The sequence below is a fragment of the Leiobunum rupestre genome, chromosome 4 (assembly GCF_980474605.1).
Source record: "Leiobunum rupestre chromosome 4, qqLeiRupe1.1.hap1, whole genome shotgun sequence".
NCBI lineage: Eukaryota > Metazoa > Arthropoda > Arachnida > Opiliones > Sclerosomatidae > Leiobunum > Leiobunum rupestre.
Window position 1 is genome coordinate 27140690 of NC_143387.1, and position 24539 is coordinate 27165228.

The 24539-nt window shown below is 35.6% G+C and overlaps 1 protein-coding gene across 1 annotated transcript in view; it reads right to left on the bottom strand.

The window, feature by feature from the left end:
• The window catches only part of CARPB (Carbonic anhydrase-related protein B), a 150993-nt gene that overhangs the window by 22797 nt on the left and 103657 nt on the right, over positions 1-24539 (bottom strand). The window contains exons 4-7 of the mRNA XM_090171781.1: positions 16735-16929; positions 15642-15737; positions 11805-11871; positions 4792-4946 (exon numbers count right to left, since the gene is read on the bottom strand). Of these exons, the coding sequence (XP_090027907.1) occupies positions 4792-4946; positions 11805-11871; positions 15642-15737; positions 16735-16929 (513 nt within the window). The remainder of the gene's footprint in view (positions 1-4791; positions 4947-11804; positions 11872-15641; positions 15738-16734; positions 16930-24539) is intronic.

Below are 24539 nucleotides of genomic sequence, written 5' to 3' on the forward strand. Positions count from 1 at the left end.
ACTCAATTTTATGTATTTCATTCATCACGAAATAGGTAGAAGTTGAGTTCGTCGAATTTACTCTTATGTCCAGGGCTTTTCGTAGTAAAACGTCATCGAGACGTCACCCGTGAGTTACAACTTGAATAAGCGCGTGACATATTGATCAATTAAATTGAGCCTCAGTTTCTGGTAGAAGAAAAATACTTAGATCTTATTTCATTTAAACTGAAGAATATGAATTTTAATAATCAATCTAAGAATGAATAATATACCATTTTCTCATATTACAGAACTTTTCAACACTATTTTGATTTAGGTGGTTTTAGTAAACGTTTAACGTTTTTATGGGGAGAAAACCATTTTTCACCCTTTCAAAATCCAACGTGCACCAAGTATCCAAGTCCCCAAATACTTGCCCTTTGACATACCTCCGAAATATAATTTAATTTTTAGAGATCCTTTAGACTAATTAAAAACTTGTAGCTACTTTAAAAAATATACTAATTAAAACGAATATTGGACACGTTCGTCTCGACGCTTTTCTCGGCGCTTAACCTCTCTACTTTCACATTCAATGGTAATGGATAGGGCCACCTTTCTACAAACATAAGGATAAAAGTTGTATAATTTAATAGGGACAAATAATAAATATAATATTGACTTATAGAAAGAAAGTTCGCAAACTTCGTGGGAAAAGACGAAATAAAGGGAGAGAGCCAAAGGTATCGAAGTATATGATTTATTTGGCCATTTTTCAAAAGGAGAAAGGGCCCCTATCATTTCACCCCCCCCCCTCGTATCCTCGTCTAGCCAATAGACGGTGATGATGATGATCTAATCATATATATTTACAGGACTCCCCCCCCCCCGGTATTTATACGGGGTATCGCGGCGATATATAGGTATATAACGGTGGAGCCATCTATTGATATTGGTAGGAGTGAACGTTTTATACACGTCGGTTATAGAGAGATATTTGCCCTATCAGACGTGGCTCTGTCTCTCTTTCTCTCGCGGATAATTTCCCACGAGATTCTCGGCTGGATTATTTTGTTACAACGTCTAAAAAAGGAGAGCTGAAAACGAAGACAAGCTAGCCACTATTTCTGATGAGATTGATAGGTCCGCCTCGGGGCCCCTGCACCCTCTACTTCGTTTTCTATTTTTATTCCTTCGACTATTCAAATATAAACTGCCGCGCCCGATAATTCATTTCCTGGCGTGGTTGGAAAACTACTATTTTTAGGCGCGATATTACTATACTATTTACGCGTTCAAATAATTTGCCTAATTTTATCGTTTCGCCCCGAAATTTATTTTGGGTGGTGCTCCCCTATTTATATAAATATATAGTGGGCGTTATTCAACTACGTTATATCTGGCCGAGATATTTAGGTATATTAATATGGTTTAAATTGGAATGATACAAATAAATTAGACTGAAAAGAGTTATTGTAGATTAATTCAATTAAACTAGAGTGATTAAAACGACAGACAGGTTGAGGAAAACATGTCGGTAATGTATCATGTTTCATCACGAACGGGTAAACATAACCAAATTATTAAGCATAGCTTTAAATACATGTAATATATCTCTACTATTACTGACTTTTCAAAATACGTTTTTGAAGAGAGAATAGTTTGGTATGCAATATATCATATAGTGATTTCCAATACTATTACGTACATAAAATATTATTTATAAATAAGTAAATATTCTTGGAATTTTAATATTTTTTATCGTAAATAATTCGGCCATGAACTGCCCTCCAAATGGCGGCCATAGCCCAAAGCTACAGAGCGATAGTACTCTATTTCAAACCTCTGGAATAATTATGGTCTCTCAACATTTAAAAATCCATTATTTCTTTTAAAATAAATTAGTCACCATCGCTCTTTAGAATTTCCGATAATTTAAATAGTTAAAATATAATTTCAAAAAGATTTTTATTATCAATTTTGGTATTCTGTTTTGTCAAATAACCCGCAAGATGGAATGAAGAATTTTCTACGAGCGAGTTCAAATGTTTGTATGACCCTAATTAAGAATTTGGGGGAAACATTGGCCTCTGACTCTCCTGGCTCCCGCGACCCAACTGCCAAAATGTTTCGGGGAAATACTTATTGGTCCGCGTCCTGGGGCTTAGGCGGATGTAGCTCCTAATTTTCTGGGACAAAAATGATGTTTTGTGGCGGGATAATTTAATGAGAAAAAGTCATTTGGCTTTTCCCTTTTAATTGATAAATAATTGTCTTTAGTTCCTTACTAATGAAAGTCGTACACGGAACAAACTGGCCTCGTTCCATTTAGGTTATTGTTGCTGTTATACGTGGCGCAGCGTACACCATTCGCAATTCTTAATGTATCTTGTATTACCTCGCGATTACCCCGTACCAGTATAACGCGGCAACGCCTGTCCCGTCAATAAATTATGAAAATATTCCGTCAGCGGGGTCGATCATCTTCCCAACTGCACCAAAGAACCGTAGTTCTTGATCCGTCTATCAGAGGGCGCCTCAAAATGGCGACGGTATAAGATTCACCTCATTGGCTGGAAACAGTCCTCTAGATAAAGAGATCGCTCTAAAATATGTACTTACGGTACGGCGGTATATAAATCTTTAGAGTGTATGTCTGTCGCTAATATAGACTAGAAACTCTTAAAAAAAACGGTTAAATATTTATAATAAACAAATATATTTTTTAATTTGAATTTCATATATAAATTAAGGCAGTGACGTATCTATCTAGACTGACGTCATTTATTTTTCAACTAATAACAGATCCCAGCAGCCCGGTTTTTAATTAATGTAAATAAACCTCTTATTTTTTAACGCGGGTTCATCTGTGTTCTACTGACCAGTTGATAAAATTCAATTACTTAAAAAATTCCGACCACTTTATACCCCTAGGTAACACTCTTGTCGAATGTAGTACGTATAATTTGAATATTTTCTGTTATTTTATCACACGATTACCTCTGAAATGAAATGGACTGTTTATTTGCTTATGGCCGTCCCCTTCACTTTAGGACTTTAAATATTTTACTCATTTAAACTCCGTCAGTTCCGTTGACAAAGGAAAACTTTGTGGGCCAATTCATTTACGAATTTATTAATATCCATTTTTTAAAATGAAATTTAAAGAGCATTTTTATGAATCTATTAAATTATTGAAAAATATTTGAAAATATCAAATTGAGTTGAAAAAATAAGGAGTTCTTCAAATCTAAATACGAACCTGCTAAATCTACTAAATTTTAATTAAGGCAAATCGATAACTCGTTCTTACAAGGAGACTACCCGAGGTGTTACATACCGATTTTGTTCAAACTCGGGGGATTGGTGGACCTTCATGTAACTTGAAAAATTCTAAAGGGATTTTATTCAATAGGCAACGAAAAATGTTTTTGACAACATAAAATGGCAATTTTCCCATTGAAAATAACATATGATTTTGACCGATTCCAAGGGAAAATTGAAAAATAAAATAAAATATCAAAATAATAAAAATTGACGAAAAAAATAAAATTGAATACATTTTTGATCAATTTTTTAATTTTTTTCACAGGGAAATCGGTCAACAATGGGAAAATTTCCATTTTATGTTGTCAAAAACATTTTCCGTTGCCATGGCAAACCTGTTGCCCATTGAATAAAATCCCTTTAGGATTTTTCAAGTTACACGAAGGTCTTCCAATCCCCCGAGTTTGAACAAAATCGGTGTGTAACCCCTCGGGTAGTTTGTATCAATATAATTATTAAAGAGCTAATCCGGTATTTCATGAAATCAGGTTGATAAATTTTTGTCTTTTCAATTAACGGGAGACTTAACGCGAATAAATCCGAGTTACGAGGTCTCTTATTGTAATATTTAAGACATCAATAATATAATAACAGAGTTGGAATTCCGCTTCACATCGATCGGCGTTCATCTCAGCGTCCCGGCGGCTTCGGCGTGACTGAAAGGGGTAATCCGGCCGTATCGACATCTCTCGCTTAGACCGAACTTTGCTTCTAAATAATGGGTTCCGTTCGTACTTGACATCCCCTCAATTTCGGGGAGGGGGTCGCCGAAAATAAAACGCTTAAAAGCTATAATTAAAGTAAACGACACCCACCTCCAGGGGTAGAACCTTTTAAGGAAATTGGCGTCGCAGCCTGCTCAGGGGTGACCCCTCACCCACCCGCTATAGCTAATCGACATAAAAGGTTAGCGATGCGCGTGACGCACTCAATCCGGAAATATCCAAATGATGGGAAAAATTTCGGCGAAGAAAGGGAACAAAGTTGTGAAACTATTGGGTCGAGAAAGGGTAGTTTAATTGTGACGTTAGTGACTAACTAGTACCCTTGTTTGGTTAAAGGTCTAAGCGACCTTCACGGGTGTAAATAATTCAATTATCACCTTCAATTTCCGCCAACCATTTTCTTTTCGATTCAATTTGAATTAAGTATACTGTTAAAAAATAGTTACGTATACGATGAAGTTTTTGAAAATTGCCTAGCGCCGGTTTAACAGGTCAATTTAATAAATTTAATGGGAATAATGATTAAATTAAATAATAATTTGTGAAGTTGCTACTTGTGTAAATCGCAGCAACGGGCGTTATTAAAGGTACATTTACTTCACGAGGGTGTAATCAATCAGGTCGGCTCTCACCAGCCACAGACGAAAACTAAGCGAAAATGATACAGTATTTACGCACACACCTGGTTCACGCGGACAAGAATTTTGCCCGTTCTCTTTAAAAAACTACGAAGTCTACTCCGCGAAAAGCGTGCTTTAGAGAAGAAAGGGTAGCCTACCTGTTGTCTGGATATGTAGAGGGGTCGGTTGATGAGCACCCACGTGACCGTTTCGTGGCATCCGGGCATGGTCGTCGAGCCGTCGTACGTTATGTACGCATCTATATCGGGAATCAATTGACGCAGAGAGAAAGACTTGAGATACGCCTCTTGGCCTACAGCCAGCACGGACACAGTTCCGAGGAGAGAAAGGAAAATAGAATTAATACAGCGTACCACCGTCTGAAAGCTATAATTGAAGGTTTTCCCACTACTCTACCGTATATTTATACTAATACACGTTGTATATTCATTCTAAATGTTTCACCCTTTCGGTAGGAGCTTCACTCGGTGCCATTGTTAGCTGGTTCATTTGACGTTCCTAAACGATCTCTAAACGCAAAATCCAATAAAAAAGGAATTCGGTATATTGAAGAGATACATATTTAGCCGAGATATCGATAGTATTCTCGTTTCGTTGTGAAAACTAATTACTTGAGGAGCTTGGTCTTCAGATTTGTACTCGCTGGAACGGAGACTCACGCGAAATAGCATTTTAAGCCATCTGGTCATTCGCACGGTTTAGTCTAGTTAATGGGCTGAACTAGTTGGCCGTCGTGAATAAGTTTTGCCTACAATAATTTCATCCAATTGCCAAGGAAACGCGGCTACTTGCTCCGTTGTAAAATTTTGCGTAGTTATAATTTTCGAACCAAGTTTGGTAAAATGCGTGACATTTTAAATTCACACGCTCTCCGAAAAGTTCGGTTAAAGGAAATGCACCTTCCAATCAGGGGTGGAAAGAGCCAGCCAGACTGGTTTAATTCACCCTGGTTTAATCCTGTTTTAACAACCAAATAAAATCCAGAGTTAAAAAGGCATTTTTTTATTAAAAAAATATTGAGAAATGAATTAGAAATATTGAAAAAATTAAAACTAAACCTTCACTTTTTGTCGTAAGTAATGATAGCTATTGGGGGATCTTGAAATTCATTTTGCGCGTGAAAATACGCCGCCATGTTAGGGTATAAAAGCATGTAAATAAGTCTGCTATACCTCACAATGTAAAGGTACTGTCACGCGCAAAAACGTCATTTTGAAATCGGGCAATTTGAGCATTTTCGAAATAATGAGGGCTAGATATAAGAAATTTTAGCATTTTTTTAAATAATGGTTTTAACCGGGTTTAACCATACTGGATTTTTAAATAAAAAAAAACGTTTTTTTTTGCCAATCCTGCTGCCAATGCGTTCTTTACGGAAGACCCAAACGATTTTAAGGAGCTACAAACCACTAAGCAGCGTCATAAATGTCAAAGGTCATAGGAGGCAGCGGTCAATATTGGAACCTTTTTGATCGCGACATAAATAACTGGGGCTATGTTCCCTTTAATTACTAATAATTCTTTTAAGTTAGAAAAACTATCGTATTCTTTTTCTTTTAATTAATATTTAGTCAAAGCGCTCAAGCGTAAAAGAAAAGAGGTTCGAACATTCGCCGTGTTTTACGGCGAGAACGTTTTCGAGATAGCCCCGAGAAATAAACTTAATGGTTTCGAAACAAAAGTAATGGCTCCTCCGCAATCTTTACGAGGAGAGTTTGTGTTTACCCGCGCGATGAGGCCACTTATAATATTTCCGCGGCGTCCGACCTTCTCGTCGACATGGCGTGTTGAGTTATTTCGGCCCGTTCACGCCTAAATTAAAGAAATGTAGCGGCGGATCGTTTAAACGTACCAGTTAAACGCAAAAATAATGCTCGTAGCCAACACAATGTGCGTGTCGCGGTTTACTTAATAGCTCTCTCCTGCACCGCCGCAGCCGCCATTAACTATTAACAAATTCCTCCGACCAGCTTAAATTGACGGGTTCCAACTTGACAATTTCTAACCAACGAAAAACATTGGCGTCAAGATTATACTCACGCGCCCTCAAATTTATATAAGAAACTGTAACGTGGCCGAAGAAGTAGTCAAGCTGACTTGTTGTCATTTCAGAAAAGGCTTAGCTACATTACAAAGCTTCCGAATAATGACGAGCTAAACAGGGGGCTTCAAAAAGTTATGCAAAAATGTGAAGGAGTTGTAGGGGGTGAGTTGAGAAGTAGGCCTGTTTTTTTCCCATTTTCCTACGATGAGTTAAAAGAGCGCCAGAGAGCTACTAGCCCCTGGGAGTAGGCTGCAACAAGCGCCAAACCAAGCAGCAGCGACTTTAAATACTGTTTAAGTTTACTTTTTTACGCTGGTTACCTCGATTTGTTTACCAAGTCCTTTTTATCTATCACACGAACCCAAACCTTAATGTTCGCATTTCCCCGCTGCTTGGTTTTGCGCTTGTTGCAGTCTACTTCCAGGGGCTAATAGGCCACACTTTGAAGCTCGCTGGCGCTCTTTTAACTCATCGTAGGAAAATTGGGGGAAACAGGCATACTTCTCAACTCACCCCCTACAACTCCTTAACATTTTTGCATAACCTTTTGAAACCCCCTGTTTAGCTCGTCATTATTCGGAAGCTTTGTAATGTAGCTAAGCCTTTTCTGAAAAGACAACAAGTCAGCTTGACTACTTCTTAGGCCACGTTACAGTTTCTTATATAAATTTGAGGGCGCGTGAGTATAATCTTGACGCCAATGTTTTTCGTTGGTTAGAAATTGTCAAGTTGGAACGCGTCAACTTCTCAACTCACCCCCTACAATTCCGTTTGAAACACCCGGTATTTACTACTGTAGACACTTTGTTGCCAGTAATAATTTTAGACTTCTACGCCTAAGCCTATCGTTGATAGAATAAAATTCTTTTTTTTATTCGATATCGTACAATATCTAAACATGATTTTTTCTACTCTAAGTTTTTAGGGAAAATTCACCTAGATTTTCATTTATTTCCCATACAATAAATAACGGTTTTTCTGAAATAAAAGTAGCGCGTCCCTGTGTAGAATTATTCGTCCATGTATGGCTGAACATCGGTAATTAACTTTTAGTTCAATTTCCTTTTCTTAGCTTGTGTATATAAATACCAATTCCCGATTCGCCTTTCGTCGTGTTTTTCTCTTTTTCTCTTCGGGGATTTCTGTGGCACGTAGCCATTGTATTATTTTAATTTTGTAGCTATAATTATTTCCTCACTTGATATATATTGAATGAAAAAACCAGATATTAATAGCTTGCGACTTGAGCGCTGGTTTTTCCGTGTTTCATAAATAAGTGGCGCACGTAATTTCCCACCCGCGACCGCCACAGTACAATGTATAATGTACTTTTATCAAGATTTCCCTTTATGTCTCGAAGTCATTACGTCGCCAATACAAACTAGAGTCTAGAAAGCCTTTTATATTTTTTTAACAACTCCAATACTACACGTAGGCCATGGAAGGTTTTTCGCGGGGTCAGAACACCGAGTTTACAGACCGTTAAATAACATTAAAGCCGTTAAAAGGATATACAACCAGTAAAGAATGGTTCCGTATGTGCTTCTCATACTATTGTTGTTTACAGATAACATGGTAGAGAAACCTGACTTGCTTTTTAATTTAAAAATCCGTTAATTAAACCACTATCTGCTACGTATAAGGGAATTCAAATATAGATACAAGTTTTTATTTTAGGCTAAAGAGACTTTTTTATTTGGTTTTTTATCAAATCGATTTATTTGATTTTTGCTTTTCATAGATTAATTTCACGTTTTACGCCTGTTTTTCTTGAGCAATTGATCAATAATTTGAGTATAAGGGTAATGTAAACTAAAATTGAAATTAGTTTTACATAATTTAATTACTATTTAAAAACCCAAATTTAATTTAGTTTGCTCTTAATTAATAATGCTAGACAGCCTACTTTTGTACATTTTCATAAATATATTGAAGTATAATAAATTTATGTTTAAAAAAAAATCCAACTGATTTAAATAAAATTGATTGAAATCAGACAATGCGGTTAAAATCATTATTTAACGTGAAGTAAATCGAACTTTGTTTTTCTGATTCGATACCTCAGATACAATATATTAACTTTATTTTTATGTTATAATTAACATTAGTGTGAACCAGCTAACTGTTATCTGCAGAAGGATAAAATATCGGATTAATCGGATTTTGATACAATTGAATAAAAACTAGGTTTTATCAGACAAAATAACAGATAACTAGTTGGAAGCAGTAGCTAGAAAGACTTGGATACTGTAAATTATTTTAAAAGTTTCCGTAAGGCCCACAAGCAATTGTACACTCTTAAATTTTTTTTAATGGTATATTAAGGATCTAAAATGTATAAAAAACACTCTTTAGGGTTAATATATACACCCTTAAGGGTTTTTTCTTGTCCCAAATTTAAAACTTAAAAAGGTGTATAAACGGTGTTATATTACACCGTAAATAGTGATTTAATCCCTGGTAGGGTGTAGCTTCCTTAAGGCGGTAGTTTAATGCCCTAAAGGGAGTAGGTTATCATTTTAAAGGGAGTATTGTAGAACCCTTAAGGCAGTTGTTTAGTACCTTAAAAGGGGTAGTCTTGTACCCTAAAAGGGGTAGTCTTGTACCCTAAAAGGGGTAGTCTTGTACCCTAAAAGGAGAAGTCTTGTACCCTAAAAGGGATAGTCTTGTACCCTAAAAGGGGTAGTCTTGTACCCTAAAAGGGGTAGTCTTGTACCCTAAAAGGGATAGTCTTGTACCCTAAAAGGGATAGTCTTGTACCCTAAAAGGGATAGTCTTGTACCCTAAAAGGGATAGTCTTGTACCCTAAAAGGGGTAGTCTTGTACCCTAAAAGGGGTAGTCTTGTACCCTAAAAGGGATAGTCTTGTACCCTAAAAGGGGTAGTCTTGTACCCTAAAAGGGGTAGTCTTGTACCCTAAAAGGGATAGTCTTGTACCCTAAAAGGGATAGTCTTGTACCCTAAAAGGGATAGTCTTGTACCCTAAAAGGGATAGTCTTGTACCCTAAAAGGGGTAGTCTTGTACCCTAAAAGGGGTAGTCTTGTACCCTAAAAGGAGAAGTCTTGTACTCTAAAAGGGATAGTCTTGTACCCTAAAAGGGATAGTCTTGTACCCTAAAAGGGGTAGTCTTGTACCCTAAAAGGGGTAGTCTTGTACCCTAAAAGGAGAAGTCTTGTACTCTAAAAGGAGTAGTCTTGTACTCTAAAAGGAGTAGTCTTGTACCCTAAAAGGAGTAGTCTTGTACCCTAAAAGGAGAAGTCTTGTACCCTAAAAGGAGTAGTCTTGTACCCTAAAAGGAGTAGTCTTGTACCCTAAAAGGAGAAGTCTTGTACCCTAAAAGGGGTAGTCTTGTACCCTAAAAGGAGAAGTCTTGTACTCTAAAAGGAGTAGTCTTGTACTCTAAAAGGAGTAGTCTTGTACCCTAAAAGGAGTAGTCTTGTACCCTAAAAGGAGAAGTCTTGTACTCTAAAAGGAGTAGTCTTGTACTCTAAAAGGAGTAGTCTTGTACCCTAAAAGGAGTAGTCTTGTACCCTAAAAGGAGAAGTCTTGTACTCTAAAAGGAGTAGTCTTGTACCCTAAAAGGAGTAGTCTTGTACCCTAAAAGGAGAAGTCTTGTACCCTAAAAGGGGTAGTCTTGTACCCTAAAAGGAGAAGTCTTGTACCCTAAAAGGGGTAGTCTTGTACCCTAAAAGGAGAAGTCTTGTACCCTAAAAGGGGTAGTCTTGTACCCTAAAAGGAGTAGTCTTGTACCCTAAAAGGGGTAGTCTTGTACCCTAAAAGGGATAGTCTTGTACCCTAAAAGGGGTAGTCTTGTACCCTAAAAGGGGTAGTCTTGTACCCTAAAAGGGATAGTCTTGTACCCTAAAAGGAGTAGTCTTGTACCCTAAAAGGGGTAGTCTTGTACCCTAAAAGGGATAGTCTTGTACCCTAAAAGGGGTAGTCTTGTACCCTAAAAGGGGTAGTCTTGTACCCTAAAAGGGGTAGTCTTGTACCCTAAAAGGGGTAGTCTTGTACCCTAAAAGGGGTAGTCTTGTACCCTAAAAGGATAAGTCTTGTACTCTAAAAGGAGTAGTCTTGTACTCTAAAAGGAGTAGTCTTGTACCCTAAAAGGAGTAGTCTTGTACCCTAAAAGGAGAAGTCTTGTACTCTAAAAGGAGTAGTCTTGTACCCTAAAAGGAGTAGTCTTTTACCCTAAAAGGAGAAGTCTTGTACCCTAAAAGGGGTAGTCTTGTACCCTAAAAGGAGAAGTCTTGTACTCTAAAAGGAGTAGTCTTGTACTCTAAAAGGAGTAGTCTTGTACCCTAAAAGGAGTAGTCTTGTACCCTAAAAGGAGAAGTCTTGTACTCTAAAAGGAGTAGTCTTGTACTCTAAAAGGAGTAGTCTTGTACCCTAAAAGGAGTAGTCTTGTACCCTAAAAGGAGAAGTCTTGTACTCTAAAAGGAGTAGTCTTGTACCCTAAAAGGAGTAGTCTTGTACCCTAAAAGGAGAAGTCTTGTACCCTAAAAGGGGTAGTCTTGTACCCTAAAAGGAGAAGTCTTGTACTCTAAAAGGAGTAGTCTTGTACTCTAAAAGGAGTAGTCTTGTACCCTAAAAGGAGTAGTCTTGTACCCTAAAAGGAGTAGTCTTGTACCCTAAAGGGAGTAGTCTTGTACCCTAAAAGAAGTAGTCTTGTATCCTAAAAGAAGTAGTCTTGTATCCTAAAAGAAGTAGCTAAAAACCCTGAAGGGAATAGTTTTATACCAGAAACGGTGTAATAAAGGAACCAAAACGGAGAACAAAAGCACCCCAAACAGTGTAAAAAATCACTCCAAAAAGAAAAACGCTGTTTAAGTTGTAGAATAACATCCTTTATAAAACTGTTAATGTGTTAAATATGTGACCAGAAAAAACCGTTCAAGGTTTGAAATTAAACCTTTTATTTAATAGTGTACTTTCACCGAAATAACCCATTGAAATATCTTGTTAAGTTGTGGTCCGAAAAGACGCGTAGTTGCTTAAAACCACCCGATTATGTCGCAATTATCGCAAGCACCAAATTGCCTATAAAGAATCGTCGTGCACCAACCCCATTGTCTGGGATCCGTAAAATGAAAGCAGGCATCTCACCTTTAAATAAAATTTGCTGCAGCTGACTGGTCAAAAGCCTCAGCTCAATGTTCGTCAGCTCTCCCAGCTGAAGAGAAACCGAATAAAAAGAGAAACTGTATTAAATAAACATAAGTTAAAAACCAACTTCGTAAAAGAAGTCCAAACCTCTCCCTATCACTTTTTAGAGAGGTATACCGGCTTCGAAGTAAAAGCTATTTCGTAACGACGGAGTTTGTAAGTCCATTTAAAGAACTGGAGTATCGAGGCAGACGTGTAGGAGTCGAGACCGACGTCCGCCAAAGAAAAAACCGGCGCCTTATACGTAAAAACTTTTGAGATCTCCGAGATACACCCGGAAGAAACGGTATATAGTACACGCGTATACGCGAATCATGCATTTTTAAGCGGTGAGTGCCTCTGTAGTGTAAAGAATCCGTGAATAATTCAGAGCTTTTCTGGCCGCAACACAGTTTGGTTTCACCGTTTTCCAACTTTGGTTTTGTTCTTATCTATTTGATCCCGGTTGGCAAAACTTCCCCCGCGAGATTTGGCCCTCTTCACACGCCACTTTCACTCGCCAGAAGAGACTTCTATTCTTAAGCTAATGGGGCTTAATGGAGTCACGTTGCCATCTCTTCAAATTGCCACGGAAAAAGAACGACTTGCCAACATTTTTTTATCCCCCATTTCATTTTATTTCCATTTGACACACTAAATTCTAATTGACATTAGGAAAGACGTAATTGTTTGGAAGGTGGCTTTACGGGTTTCGAGTTTGGCCTTTCGTTTTTGAATAAAGTTCAGAAAAATAGATAGTAGTAATAGACGGTGGTCGTGCTCGCAGTTTTTACCAAAACCACGCGGGCTTTCCTATATTGAGCTTTCTAATATAGTGGATGAATTCGCGAAATTGTACGTGAGCTGTTTGCTATCTTGATATTATGTTTTTTTTTCTATTTCTGAAAATAAGTTTTTTTTTAGAAAGGTTTAAAATGTAATATTCATTTGAGCTATTCCATTTGTAGATTAACTAGTTTACTAACTAGGTTTATTTAATTTAGAATATTTAGAAAAAACCCTTATCTTTACATATTTTTACTCGTAGTTTTAAAATTAGAAATCTTCCACGGACGTAAGCAACGTCGCGTAAAAGTATTTTTATAGATAAGCTTAAATTTTTAAAAGATGGGAACTAAACTTTTAGAGAAAAAAAAACCTTCGTACTAAAATACGTGAAAGTTCCAAAAGCTAAAAAATCACATCCGTTAATATCAAACTCGCTATTACAGAACTTATCTATTATTTAGAAAGAAAAAGAAATGCAGTATATGAACTTGCAGGGAAATTTCTCCCATAGAGCCGCTCTCACTTCAAAAACATTTTAGCTAATGAGAGTCGCTGTTACTTCGCCATAGGAAGGCTTCTTCGCGGCAATATGGGGATTACAATAATAAAGACGTACAGTCGAAGGCACGAAATGCCCTAAAGCCTACTCGCGCCATCTCACGTTGAGATGGTACTCACCGAAATCTTCATTACTACCGGCGTCGTATATTTTTAAAACACGCGAAATGGTTTCTACTTTTTCTCCTTAGACTCTTCAAAGCGAAGATTGTAATGGGTTCCATCTCGGGAAGGCGAAACTAGAGATTCAGTCCACGTCATTGGTCGCTGGTCGCGTGCGGAAGCTAAAAAAAGATGCTCTCTCTAAGTTGCGCGAGCGCCAATTAAATATTTAACTAAGAACGGAATATCGAGGGTCTTGAATATAAAGATAACCAGGGCAGTGTGTCCTATTTTCTATGGAGCGTGAAAATTAGAAAATTAGAAAATAAAGAAACTTCCTGTCGATGTGAAAGGTAGTCGGTAAAAATGTACAAAGGAAAAAAATTACAAATTGAGTCAAAAAATAAAATTGTTTATTTTAATGAAATAAAAATTCAATATTTACACGTCAGGATACCAACACCTAATGTTTTCGAAATCCAGCGTCATTGAAATTGGTTTAGCGTATTTCTTAGTATACATAAAACCGTTATGACATAACTTTGCCACGCCTTTATTACTAACTAGCAGCTTAGTTTCCATCTCCTACGAGTTACGATTTTCAAATTAAAATTCGATACAATACAACGATATTTTCGCTTTATAAAAAACATTTCTTCAATTCACGGTCTAAATTTTGGCATTTGTACATTTTTAACGTTTTTTTTTTAAATTTGTGTACATTTTTACCTTTGTACATTTTATCCTAGGTAAGAGGAACGGAAATAAAAAGTTTCCCTTTTCGACTAGTTTTTGAGGACCGCATGGGAGCCCCCTGACAGTTTTCTAAAGGGGGAGCAGCTTCATACCTTTATTAGTACATTCATAACTCATCAAATGGGGGAAATCTAGCCAGTTTAACCTCCTGCGGGCCCCCATGGATAAGAGATTACAGTGTAATACGCAAAATAAATATAATTTTAGACTGTTAGAAATAAAGGTTTGATTTTAGACCTCTAAATTGTTTAAAATGTTATCCAATATTTAAGGCTATACAACTAATCAACTAATCAGCTAGGCTAATACCTATTCAGGGTATTGCCACAAAACATATTTAAACCTTCTGCTCCAAATTCAATCCATTTCTGGAGTGTTTAAGTACTTATTTTAAACTTTTTTTATCCATTTTACTTTATAAGCCATAAGAATAAGTTCTTTCTTTTAAACTCTATTTTCAGTCCTTTATAGGTCTTTATTTGTTCATAATGTTTCTATTATTCAATACGATTCAATATATTAACCAATAATATGGCCAGACTAAGCTCGTTTTTTCTCGGTGGCAATATCCCAATGAGCGTCCCTGAATTTGCGGAACAAAGGAGGGTTACAAAAGGTAAAAAATCATATAAGTATTTCAATATTTGATATAGATATAACAAAAATTCTTCAACATCCCTATTTGGGTACGTATAGTTTGACGCCTTAATCAATATCCCCGATTTTTAAAATCTGTAATCAAGCTTTTAAATTGTTAAATATTCCAATTGATTAGAATTTCTTTTAAAGAAAATATTCAAAAAGGAAATAACGTAGTATTCAAATACTAGTCTTGAAATGGTTCCATATAAATATTTTCTTTATTTAACCTTAACCATAAGAACTGGAAAAGGATTAGTCCCTTTTGATTCCCGAAATTTAAATATGAAAGAGTAAAATGGGTTTAAAATAAATGAATAGACCTAGTATAATGTTCGAAATAAATGAAAAGTCCAATTTGAGTCGTTTCATAAACCTTTATTTTGAACAATGTACGACAATGGCCACTGACGATGGCTGTGTTGAACTACCTATTGTAGGTTTCGACTTAAATAACCCAATTGTTTTTGTTGGCGAAACCAAAAGCCCAAAATGTGCCTGAACGTAATTGAAAAATAGGGATAACTAAGTTTTAGGTGCCCTTTGTTTAAAGGCTGGAGAAGCTATAATCCACTCGCCAGACGAAACCCGGAGGCTATCCTTTTGATGTCCGCTTATTTATACACCTTGAACGTAAGTGTGTCGGCTGGCTTCGTAACAATTCAATTTCATTAACGCCATTAAACAAATCCGGGAGGCGTACGCCGAAATAAAATTAAATAATTCCACTCTCACGAATTACCGTACGTAGTGCCCGCGAAACAAAAGCTAGGCTGAAATGAAATCAACCGGCTTCGTGCCGCCCCCCCCCCCCCGCGGGTACAACGGCGTGCGGGGAGGGGGGGGGGGAGGCTAGTAACGGGGACAGATTTGGACTTTCGACCCTTCCATTTCTTCGTTTCTTTCTCCGTTATTTCTGAGGCGATCTAATTAGGCAAATTGACTGAGCCTTACCTGAAGCAACAGAGCGATGCCGACTAAGCCTTGACTTTTGGCCTCGGCTTCCGCCATACTCGCGTACAGGTCCGTGTTGTAGCCGAATATCTGAAGCTGTCAGGAAAAATGAGATTCCCTATCAAACGTTTTAAGATTGGCACGCGTCGCTACTCCCGAACGCCGCCGGATCCGACGTTCTACTAGCTAAGACGGGATAAACGGGCGTTCGGCAGTCGCGTACGACGCGGAACGGGACGAGAGAATGCGCTAGACGCGAGCTTCCAAATTAAGGTTCTGACAGCCAGGGACTGTAATTTAGGCTTAGGACTCGTTTGACCCGGAAACGGCGTGTTGTAGGCGATAGTCTTTGTCAAAACGTTTGCGCTTCTGGCTCAAGCGGGGATTGGAACTGAGCGGAGCTCTTGAGCCGTAGAAGCTGTTTTGGCCAGATCTGATTATCGATATTGACACGCCTCTAAAGAACTTCTGAGATATGATTTCCGATTCTCTTAATAGTCCTGACTTTGTTAGGTCGGAAAATTTAATTAAATCGTTCTCGTCCCGAAGTAAAATTAATGTCTATTTTTGGCCTACTAGCGCCTGTAGAAGTGTTCCTCACGTTTAACACCGGTGTTCAGGGAGAAGTATGCTCCATTTTTAAACTTAATTTGGACAATTTTAGAAATTTTCAAAGAACTCACCAATGGCTTATTTTTTTCGCGACATTTCGTTTCTTATGTTAAATTTCTTTCAAATAACCTCGATTAGATCATGAACAACGAAATTATCATAATTAAATTATTCGTATATGATGTCATTTTCTAACTCTACCTATTAAACGCGCCTAGAGCTTGGGGGGGTTTGGATAAGAAATATCAATTTTATTAGTTTTTATCCAAAACCGAAAATTATCCGAATATTTTTTTTTGCAAATAAAATCGTTTTATAACCGCGAATAATATCCGTAAATAAACAGTTAACCGAAATTTTTATGAATAATCGAAAATTTGGCGGTGAATTTATCGGTTCCGCCGAGCTCTAAACGCGCCGGTTTTCGTAAACACAATATGTATAATTATATATATAGAGGAAAGTGGAGGGTGTCTTATACCTCAGCCGGAAATGAGTGACCACTGACGGTATGTTCGGAGCCGATGTTATCAGTCCTTCCGTATCGCAGATGGATTTCGTGGAAGCGAAAGTTGTACGATAGCGGTCCGCCGGAAATGTTGACGATGGGCGAATTTGGCGTTTGTTCCACGCGGAAGCGGACGCTGTGTCCAGTGTTGCTGATGAATCCATTCACCTGAAACACAAGTACGCAATATAATACGCGATAAATGTAACGCGGATCCTTTTCTATAGGGCAGTAATGGAAAATACGCGAAAACGATATGACAGCGCCCCCTGAAGGCCGCGACAAGCGTATACGCCTCCGTTTCAAAAACGTCTCTTATAATCTTATACATATCACGGGCTAGTTTGTAAATTTTAATTAACTCCCTGTGGCTATTACGTTGTTACATTTTTCAACTGCGAGATGCTCTTATTTTCCGAACGCCGCCAAGCTGTACCAATGAGGTCGCCCACTTTCTAATTAAAATTTAACGCGTTATTTCCATCATTCCCGTATAATGAGGAGATCGTTGTGTATACCCATTTCAATGAGGAGGCAGGCAAAGCTGATCGTCGATGTAGAGGATTCAAATATATTTTCGTTATTTTAATCGACAATTTCATAATGGCGCTAGCTAAGGTTTTATTCGGGTTTCGTGTATACTCCCATTTTCAGAGCAATCTGTGAATATAGCTGGTAATGTTAATGAGTGATTTAAAAAATTATTGATTTAAATCACGCAACTTATTTCAATGAAGGAATTAAAATTGGCAAAAAATAGGTTATTAAATATTAAAATTTATAGAAAATCTGAGCAAACTAATATATTAAAAAGTCATTAAATTTAATTAAGATTTCATTTAATTCAAGATTAGCTAACTGTATCAAAAGTCTTTTGATATAATATGCAATAATTTGTGAAGAATTTCACTATAAATTGCAATTAACTGCTCTTGTATAGGGCACCCTGGATGTATATAGCTAACTGATAAAAGAAAAATATCAGTTAATTATACAGTAAAAGAGCCATTAAGTGAATGAAAATCAATAAATTCAATAAAATAAAATAAAAAAAATCCGATTTGATTAAAAAAATCGATTGATTTAATTTTTATTAAAAAAATATAAAAAGTTCCAACATTGATCTGATAATTTCGCTTTTTTCTTTTTAAGTGTTTAGGCGTTCTTTAACTATTTGGTTAGTTAGGTCTTGGATATTTGTGGTATATTTGACGGCGCACTGTTTTGGTTTTCTGTTTCCCGGGTTTCCCCGAAATCTTCTAGAAATAATTTAAACGTTTTGGTGATAAAGCTATCTGATAAAGTTCTTGGTTTTTTACTGGATTCGGAGTTTGGCAAAACCAGTTTACCGAGGCGGTTCGATTCAAATTTGCTGTGACGAATCATTTATTTATTTTGGTGTTTTTCCGTATGGTCTGCTAAAAATGTTTAAATTCATAACGCTTGTGTTTTAAAAATAATTTTCATTTACTTCTACAGCTTTATCGATAGTAGACCTATTTTCGGTTTGTTGATTTTTTTTAACTTATCTTGGACGTGTTTTTTATAGCAAATTTCGATGGTATGACAATTTGTTTCTCAAAATTAACAATTTTTCGAGTTGGCATTTTCACGTAATAAAGCTTCTTGTTCGGTGGTTAAATTTGCATACATTTCTGTAATTTCTGATGATATTTTATTTATAACAAACCGGTATTTCAAATAGATTTCCCTGAGCGTGTCAAAACAAATTTGATTAACTTTTTGAATATTAGAACTGAATTAGGGGTAAAATTACCAATATAAGCATCCCCAAAAAGTCTGCAAAAAACCGCTATTTCTTTCGTGGCATTTTCTAGAAACTAAAATAAAAAATAAATAAAATAATTGAAAAAATAAGTCGGAGATCGGGAAAATAATTTTCCCATTAAAAAATAAAGAATGAGAAAAGGAGTATTTTACTCCGAGACCTCCTCATTGAGGCGATTCTCTTATTTAGGCCAAACACAGCCGAGGCCAAAAATGTCAATAGAGAGAAGGTTTTTACGCTCCAATAAATTAATTACTTGGCAATTTCTTTACCACCCGGTTTTCTCTTTTTCGTTGAATACAAAGTTACTTTGTAAAGAAAAATCAATTTCTCACAAGTTAGTATTTCTTCTTTTCCGGAATTTTTTCATTCTGAGAGCTATTTTTTTAAGTATTAAGTATAATTGACTCCGTTTTAATCACGATTAGGTGATTTTTTTATTTTCACAATCCATAACTGTGGAAAAATTATATTTTACTGCCTTACTGAGAAAAAAAACAATAAAAGAAATAGGTCAAATTAAAGGTCTTAACTATGAATTTATTTCACGATTTTATTCCGAATTTTCTTTGAATGCTCAAAAAGGAAAATATTTTATTTAAATAAAGCACCAAATAACCAAAAAATTATTATTTTAAATATTGAAAATTGAATTTTAAAAAATAAATCGGTTAGTTGGATCCCAGCTTCTGACATTAGGTGAATCCCGTAAAGAGGTTTTCCTTCGAGCACTTCAATTTCCCCTTTCCATAAACTCGCGGAGGTTTTAAGGGTATTATAATCTGGGGACGCTAGTGGTTTGGTGTAGTAGGATTGGCCTCCCACTCGGTCTTAATTATTGACCTCTGGCCTGTTGCAATACGGGCAAGCCCGTAGCCAGAAAAATTTCGTGAAGGGGGCAATAGCTTTTTGTGAGGGGGGCATATTTTTTTCGTTTACCTAATTTCGAAAATTAACATAAGTGGCGCCGTGAAATGTTTTTGGTGTTCAACAATAAAGTAAAATCTTGCTTTATGAATCAGACTTGTATTTTATTAAGAAATAGTTAGCTATAAATAACGATCTATAAACCAGCGGTTCCCAATTTGTTTTTGCCATGGAACCCTAAATTATCCACCAAATTCTGGCGGAATCCCAACTCATTTTTTTTACATATCTTAAAAGACTCTTGACTCAAACAAAGATGGCCGCGCTGCGAAGTCTCGGAACCCCTGTGACCCTTCAGCGGAACACCTTTCGGGAACCGCTGATCTAAACCTTAGACCTTAGCTTAGACAAAGACAAGTGGTCCAAAAGGAAAATTTCAACGAATAGAAGTTTAAAAAACTAATAAAGATGATGGGGCAAAGAATATAATTTGAAGGGGAGTGGATTAAATTGAGGGGGCAGGTGGAGGCAAATAAAAATTTCATTTGAGGGGGCAACATTTATTTTTGAGGGGGCATCACCCCCGAATGCCCCACCGTGGCTACGGGCCTGAACACGGGTTCTAAATCAACTAACGAGTTCATGGAGTGTCATCGGCGTTCGAAGTAGCAGTTGTAATGACAAACATCGGCGCGCGACTGAAAATAAATAAAAGAGTGAAGATAATGTAGCTAGTGAATTTGAAACAATCAAGGCGCGAATGCGTCCAATTTGAAAGGACATTTTTCATAGACTCGTATTTATGTAAACAAAAGCAACGTCTTTCTTCGACGCTGTCGAGGACAACGTATAAATTCAGTCACGGCACAACGTGCTGGTGACTGTTGACGAGTGTTAACATTTTTCTGGAAAGCGAGCCGACAAATATATTCTTATCTCGACGCGCAGTTGTATCATTTTCCAATTACATTTGAATAAAACAAGTGAGATAAAGAATCCGCTTGTCAAATAGACACGACAAAGTCGACTTCTCTCGTAAATGATCTCGAGGGAGACGCGAAAATATTTCAATTATCTAGCCGCGACGATCGAGCGAACGAAGAGACAAACACGCGGTGGGCAGGTCCGGACGAGTTTCGCCAGCAAACGGGGGTAACTCGCCATTCTTTTCCCCGTTTTCCTCGGCGACACCGGCTAAAACATTCTACAATTTAACGTTATTAATCATCCTCTTTACAAATGATTAAATTTCTTCGTCGTAATACACCTAGATTGGCTCGTCGTTAATAGCAGAGAGGCTTCCTGGCGAAAGTGAAGCGATAATTATGATTGCGCTCCGCTCTCGAGTGCGGCGAGCTTTTGGAATGAGGTAAACGCGAGACCGAACGAGAGTAACCCTAATGAAAAACAAGCGCTTTCATTATGGATTCGCGTGCCATTCTTTTCTTCGCGTTTCCTCCCCGTTCAACTAAAGAGTGACATTCTGCCTCGCATAAATTGTACGGGGCTCTTCCTCGCAAACATTTTGCTGACATTGCCGTTGGAGATAGATTTATTTGGACGCCACTTTAGTTTGCGAGCCATTTTCGAAGATAATGGATTAGTTCGGAACTCTTTCGCGTATGCGTTTAAAGTAAAGGCAATTTGGTACTAATTTATTCACAAAAATAAACCAAACAAAAGTCATTTCGCCATCCGATGTTTCCCCTGCGGTGCTGCTGTAAAAATTACTCTTTTGCTCGAAATCGTAATTCAAATTTTTGAATCTTAAGCCCAGTTCACATTATACAGTTATTTGGGCCACTTAACTGTATCCAACTAATTGTAAGCAAGAAAATTGTATAGTGTGAACAGACAAATTGTAACAATTGTTCCCACTTTTTCTGTTCACACTATACAATTTTCTTGCTTACAATTAGTTGGATACATTTAAGTGGCCCACTTAATTGTATAGTGTGAACTGGGCTTTAAGCTAATCCTTTTTACACATAATTCATGTGATTTGTGTGTATTGATTTCACGTCTCATGTAGCCACCGTGTCGTACATAACTCTTTACAGTTAGGTTATAAATTTCTACGATATCTAGTTCGACGCTAAATTATATAACAATATATATTTTTTTAAACCTGAGCCCAACTTTAAATCTACATACTTTTTTTAAGACTGAAGTCCAGTTCACACTATACAATTAATTGGGCCACTTAATTGAAACCAACTAATTGTAAGCAAGAAAATTGAATAGTGTGAACAGAAAAATTGTAACCATTGTTCCAACTTTTTCTGTTCATACTGTACAATTTTCTTGCTTACAATTAGTTGGTTTCAATTAAGTGGCCCAATTAATTGTATAGTGTGAACTGGGCTTTACTAGGTTGAAAATTATATTTTTAGTTAGTACTAATCATTTCTGAACTACCTTTTCGGTTTCATTAAGAAATTTTAATTTTAAGTGAGATTTCTAGCCAACTCGTGAGACCTCAAAACCTACGTACGCACTATTGTGGTGTTTGAATTTCGTACCAAACTAGCAATTGATACAGGTGCCATCTAACTCCCAAAAACATTACTACCTTTTTTTCAAAACCAGGTAACTCGAAAAATTCGGTTTGCCAAAAAAATTAAATTTAAAACCAACTGAAAACTTGTTGAAATTTAAATGTAATATTTAAAATATAGTTATAACATCGGGGTATTGTGTGTACTTAAACGTCCGTGACATCGTGTTTAATTTAGAGGTATCGAAATTTGATAAAACATTTTGGTGAAACCAAGAATGTATTTATTTATATTTAGGAAGAATGATTATGTTGCGACAATCGCCGGGCACGTTGAACGCCTTCCCCCCGTCTCGCGCGCTTTAGGTGACGTAAATTATAAGCAGCCAATGAAATACCGGGACTATTCGTTTTATTTTAAGTGGAGGAGCGAACTGGGGGGACCAACGGGTGGATTGAGAGAAAGGCTAAAAACCGTCTCGACATAGACATTCTCCCTAGGTATAAATAAATACATTCTTGGTGAAACATTTGAAAGAATGAATTAAAAAAATTATATTTTATTTTGAAAATATTGCAGGATAAAGTTATAATGATGATAAAATGATAAATAAATGATTGATAAAAAGGTGTGTATTTTCCTGTTTACAATTGGTTAAAAACCTAAGGTTGATCATTTAGTTAAGATTATTTATATTAATTACCTCTCCGAGGGGACTGTCCCCTAGGACGGGTTTTACAATCACCGTGTCTGTCTGTGAGTCTGTCTGTCTGGGTGGCGAACGCCTACGCATTTTTTGGGCAAAGTGTAATCACTGCGTTCGCATTTTCTAGGAATTTGGGAAAAGCTTTTTAGTATAAAGTTTGTTCCATTTGCGTTAGTCTCGGGCGGGATTCGAAACCGAGCCCTCCTGCACGACAGGTGAGCGTTCTACCAAAGAACCACCGATAAATATTACGCTTCACTGAAAATTAGAAACCCTTCCGAGGAGAGGTATATTTTGGCCTGCCAACTTGTTTTTAATTCAAACAGGAAATCGCGAGACGGAAATGGAACCAAATTTTCGAACACCGCCGAGGACTTTTAACTTCGGTAATGGTAATTTAGTCCAGACTATAAAAGTTTTAAAAGCTAATTAGTTTGTTTGACCACCAAATTTGTCCAACTAATTGGGAATGAAATAAACAGTGTCAACAGCAAAAGTAGGTACACCTTTTGGGGGAGCAACACACAACGGTTTTCGGGTAGGTGACCGAGTTTTGAGTGTTACGTTTTTTGAGATTTCCAAATTGAAATTCAATCAATGAACTGACGTCAACTTGAAAACCGTCGTCTGCTGAGTATACAATATTGATATTACTTAAATAGCATTGTTATTGTTTAAATGATATTTTAGCAAGTTAAAGCTAATTTCTTAATATCATACAGGCAATTGTGTGGAGAACCTCAAAATGTTAGCCCTCGTGTGGACAATTGTGGCTAGAGATCGGCGTTTGAATCAGAAATTATCCAATTATTTATTTTTATTCATAACCGACAATTATCCAAAAAATATCATTTCATTTAGTGAAGCTTAAGAAATAAACTGATTAAAACATCTTATCCAAAATAATGAGCCATTTTTTAAAATTTAAAATCAACTTTTCGAATTCAGTGCTATTTTCAGTCATAAAGAAATATTTTTAAGACTAAGGTTATCAGATGTTATACCGACGGCCTGGCCCAATATCTTAAACTAAATATTAAACATGGCATATCTTAAACGAAATACTAAACATTATTATATTATATAATTTTTTATAAATATATAATTTTTTATAAATATATAATTTTTTATAAATATATAATTTTTTATAAATATATAATTTTTTATAAATATATAATTTTTTATAAATATATAATTTTTTATAAATATATAATTTTTTATAAATATATAATTTTTTATAAATATATAATTTTTTATAAATATATAATTTTTTATAAATATATAATTTTTTATAAATATATATTTTTTATAAATATATATTTTTTTAAATATATATTTTTTTAAATATATATTTTTTAAATATATTATTTTCATATATTTTTATAAATATCTTATTTTTATAAATAATTTTTATAAATATACTATTTTATACATAAATAATTTTTATACATAAATAATTTTTATACATAAATAATTTTTATAAATAATTTTTATACATAAATAATTTTTATAAATAATTTTTATACATAAATAATTTTTATAAATATACTTTTATACATAAATAATTTTTATAAATATTATTTATATGCATAAATAATTTTTATAAATATTATTTTACACATAAATATTTTTTAATACAAATATTAAATTTTATAAATATATTTTTTAAATATATTATTTTTTATAAATATAAATTTTTTTATAAATATAACATTTTTTATAAATATATAATTTTTTATAAATATGTAATTTTTTTATAAATGTATAATTTTTATAAATATATCTTTTTTATATATTCTTTTATAAAATATATTATTTTTATATATTTTTAAAATATATTATTTTTTATATATATTTTTTATAAATATATTATTTTTTATATATATTTTTTATAAATATATTATTTTTATTCTTTTTA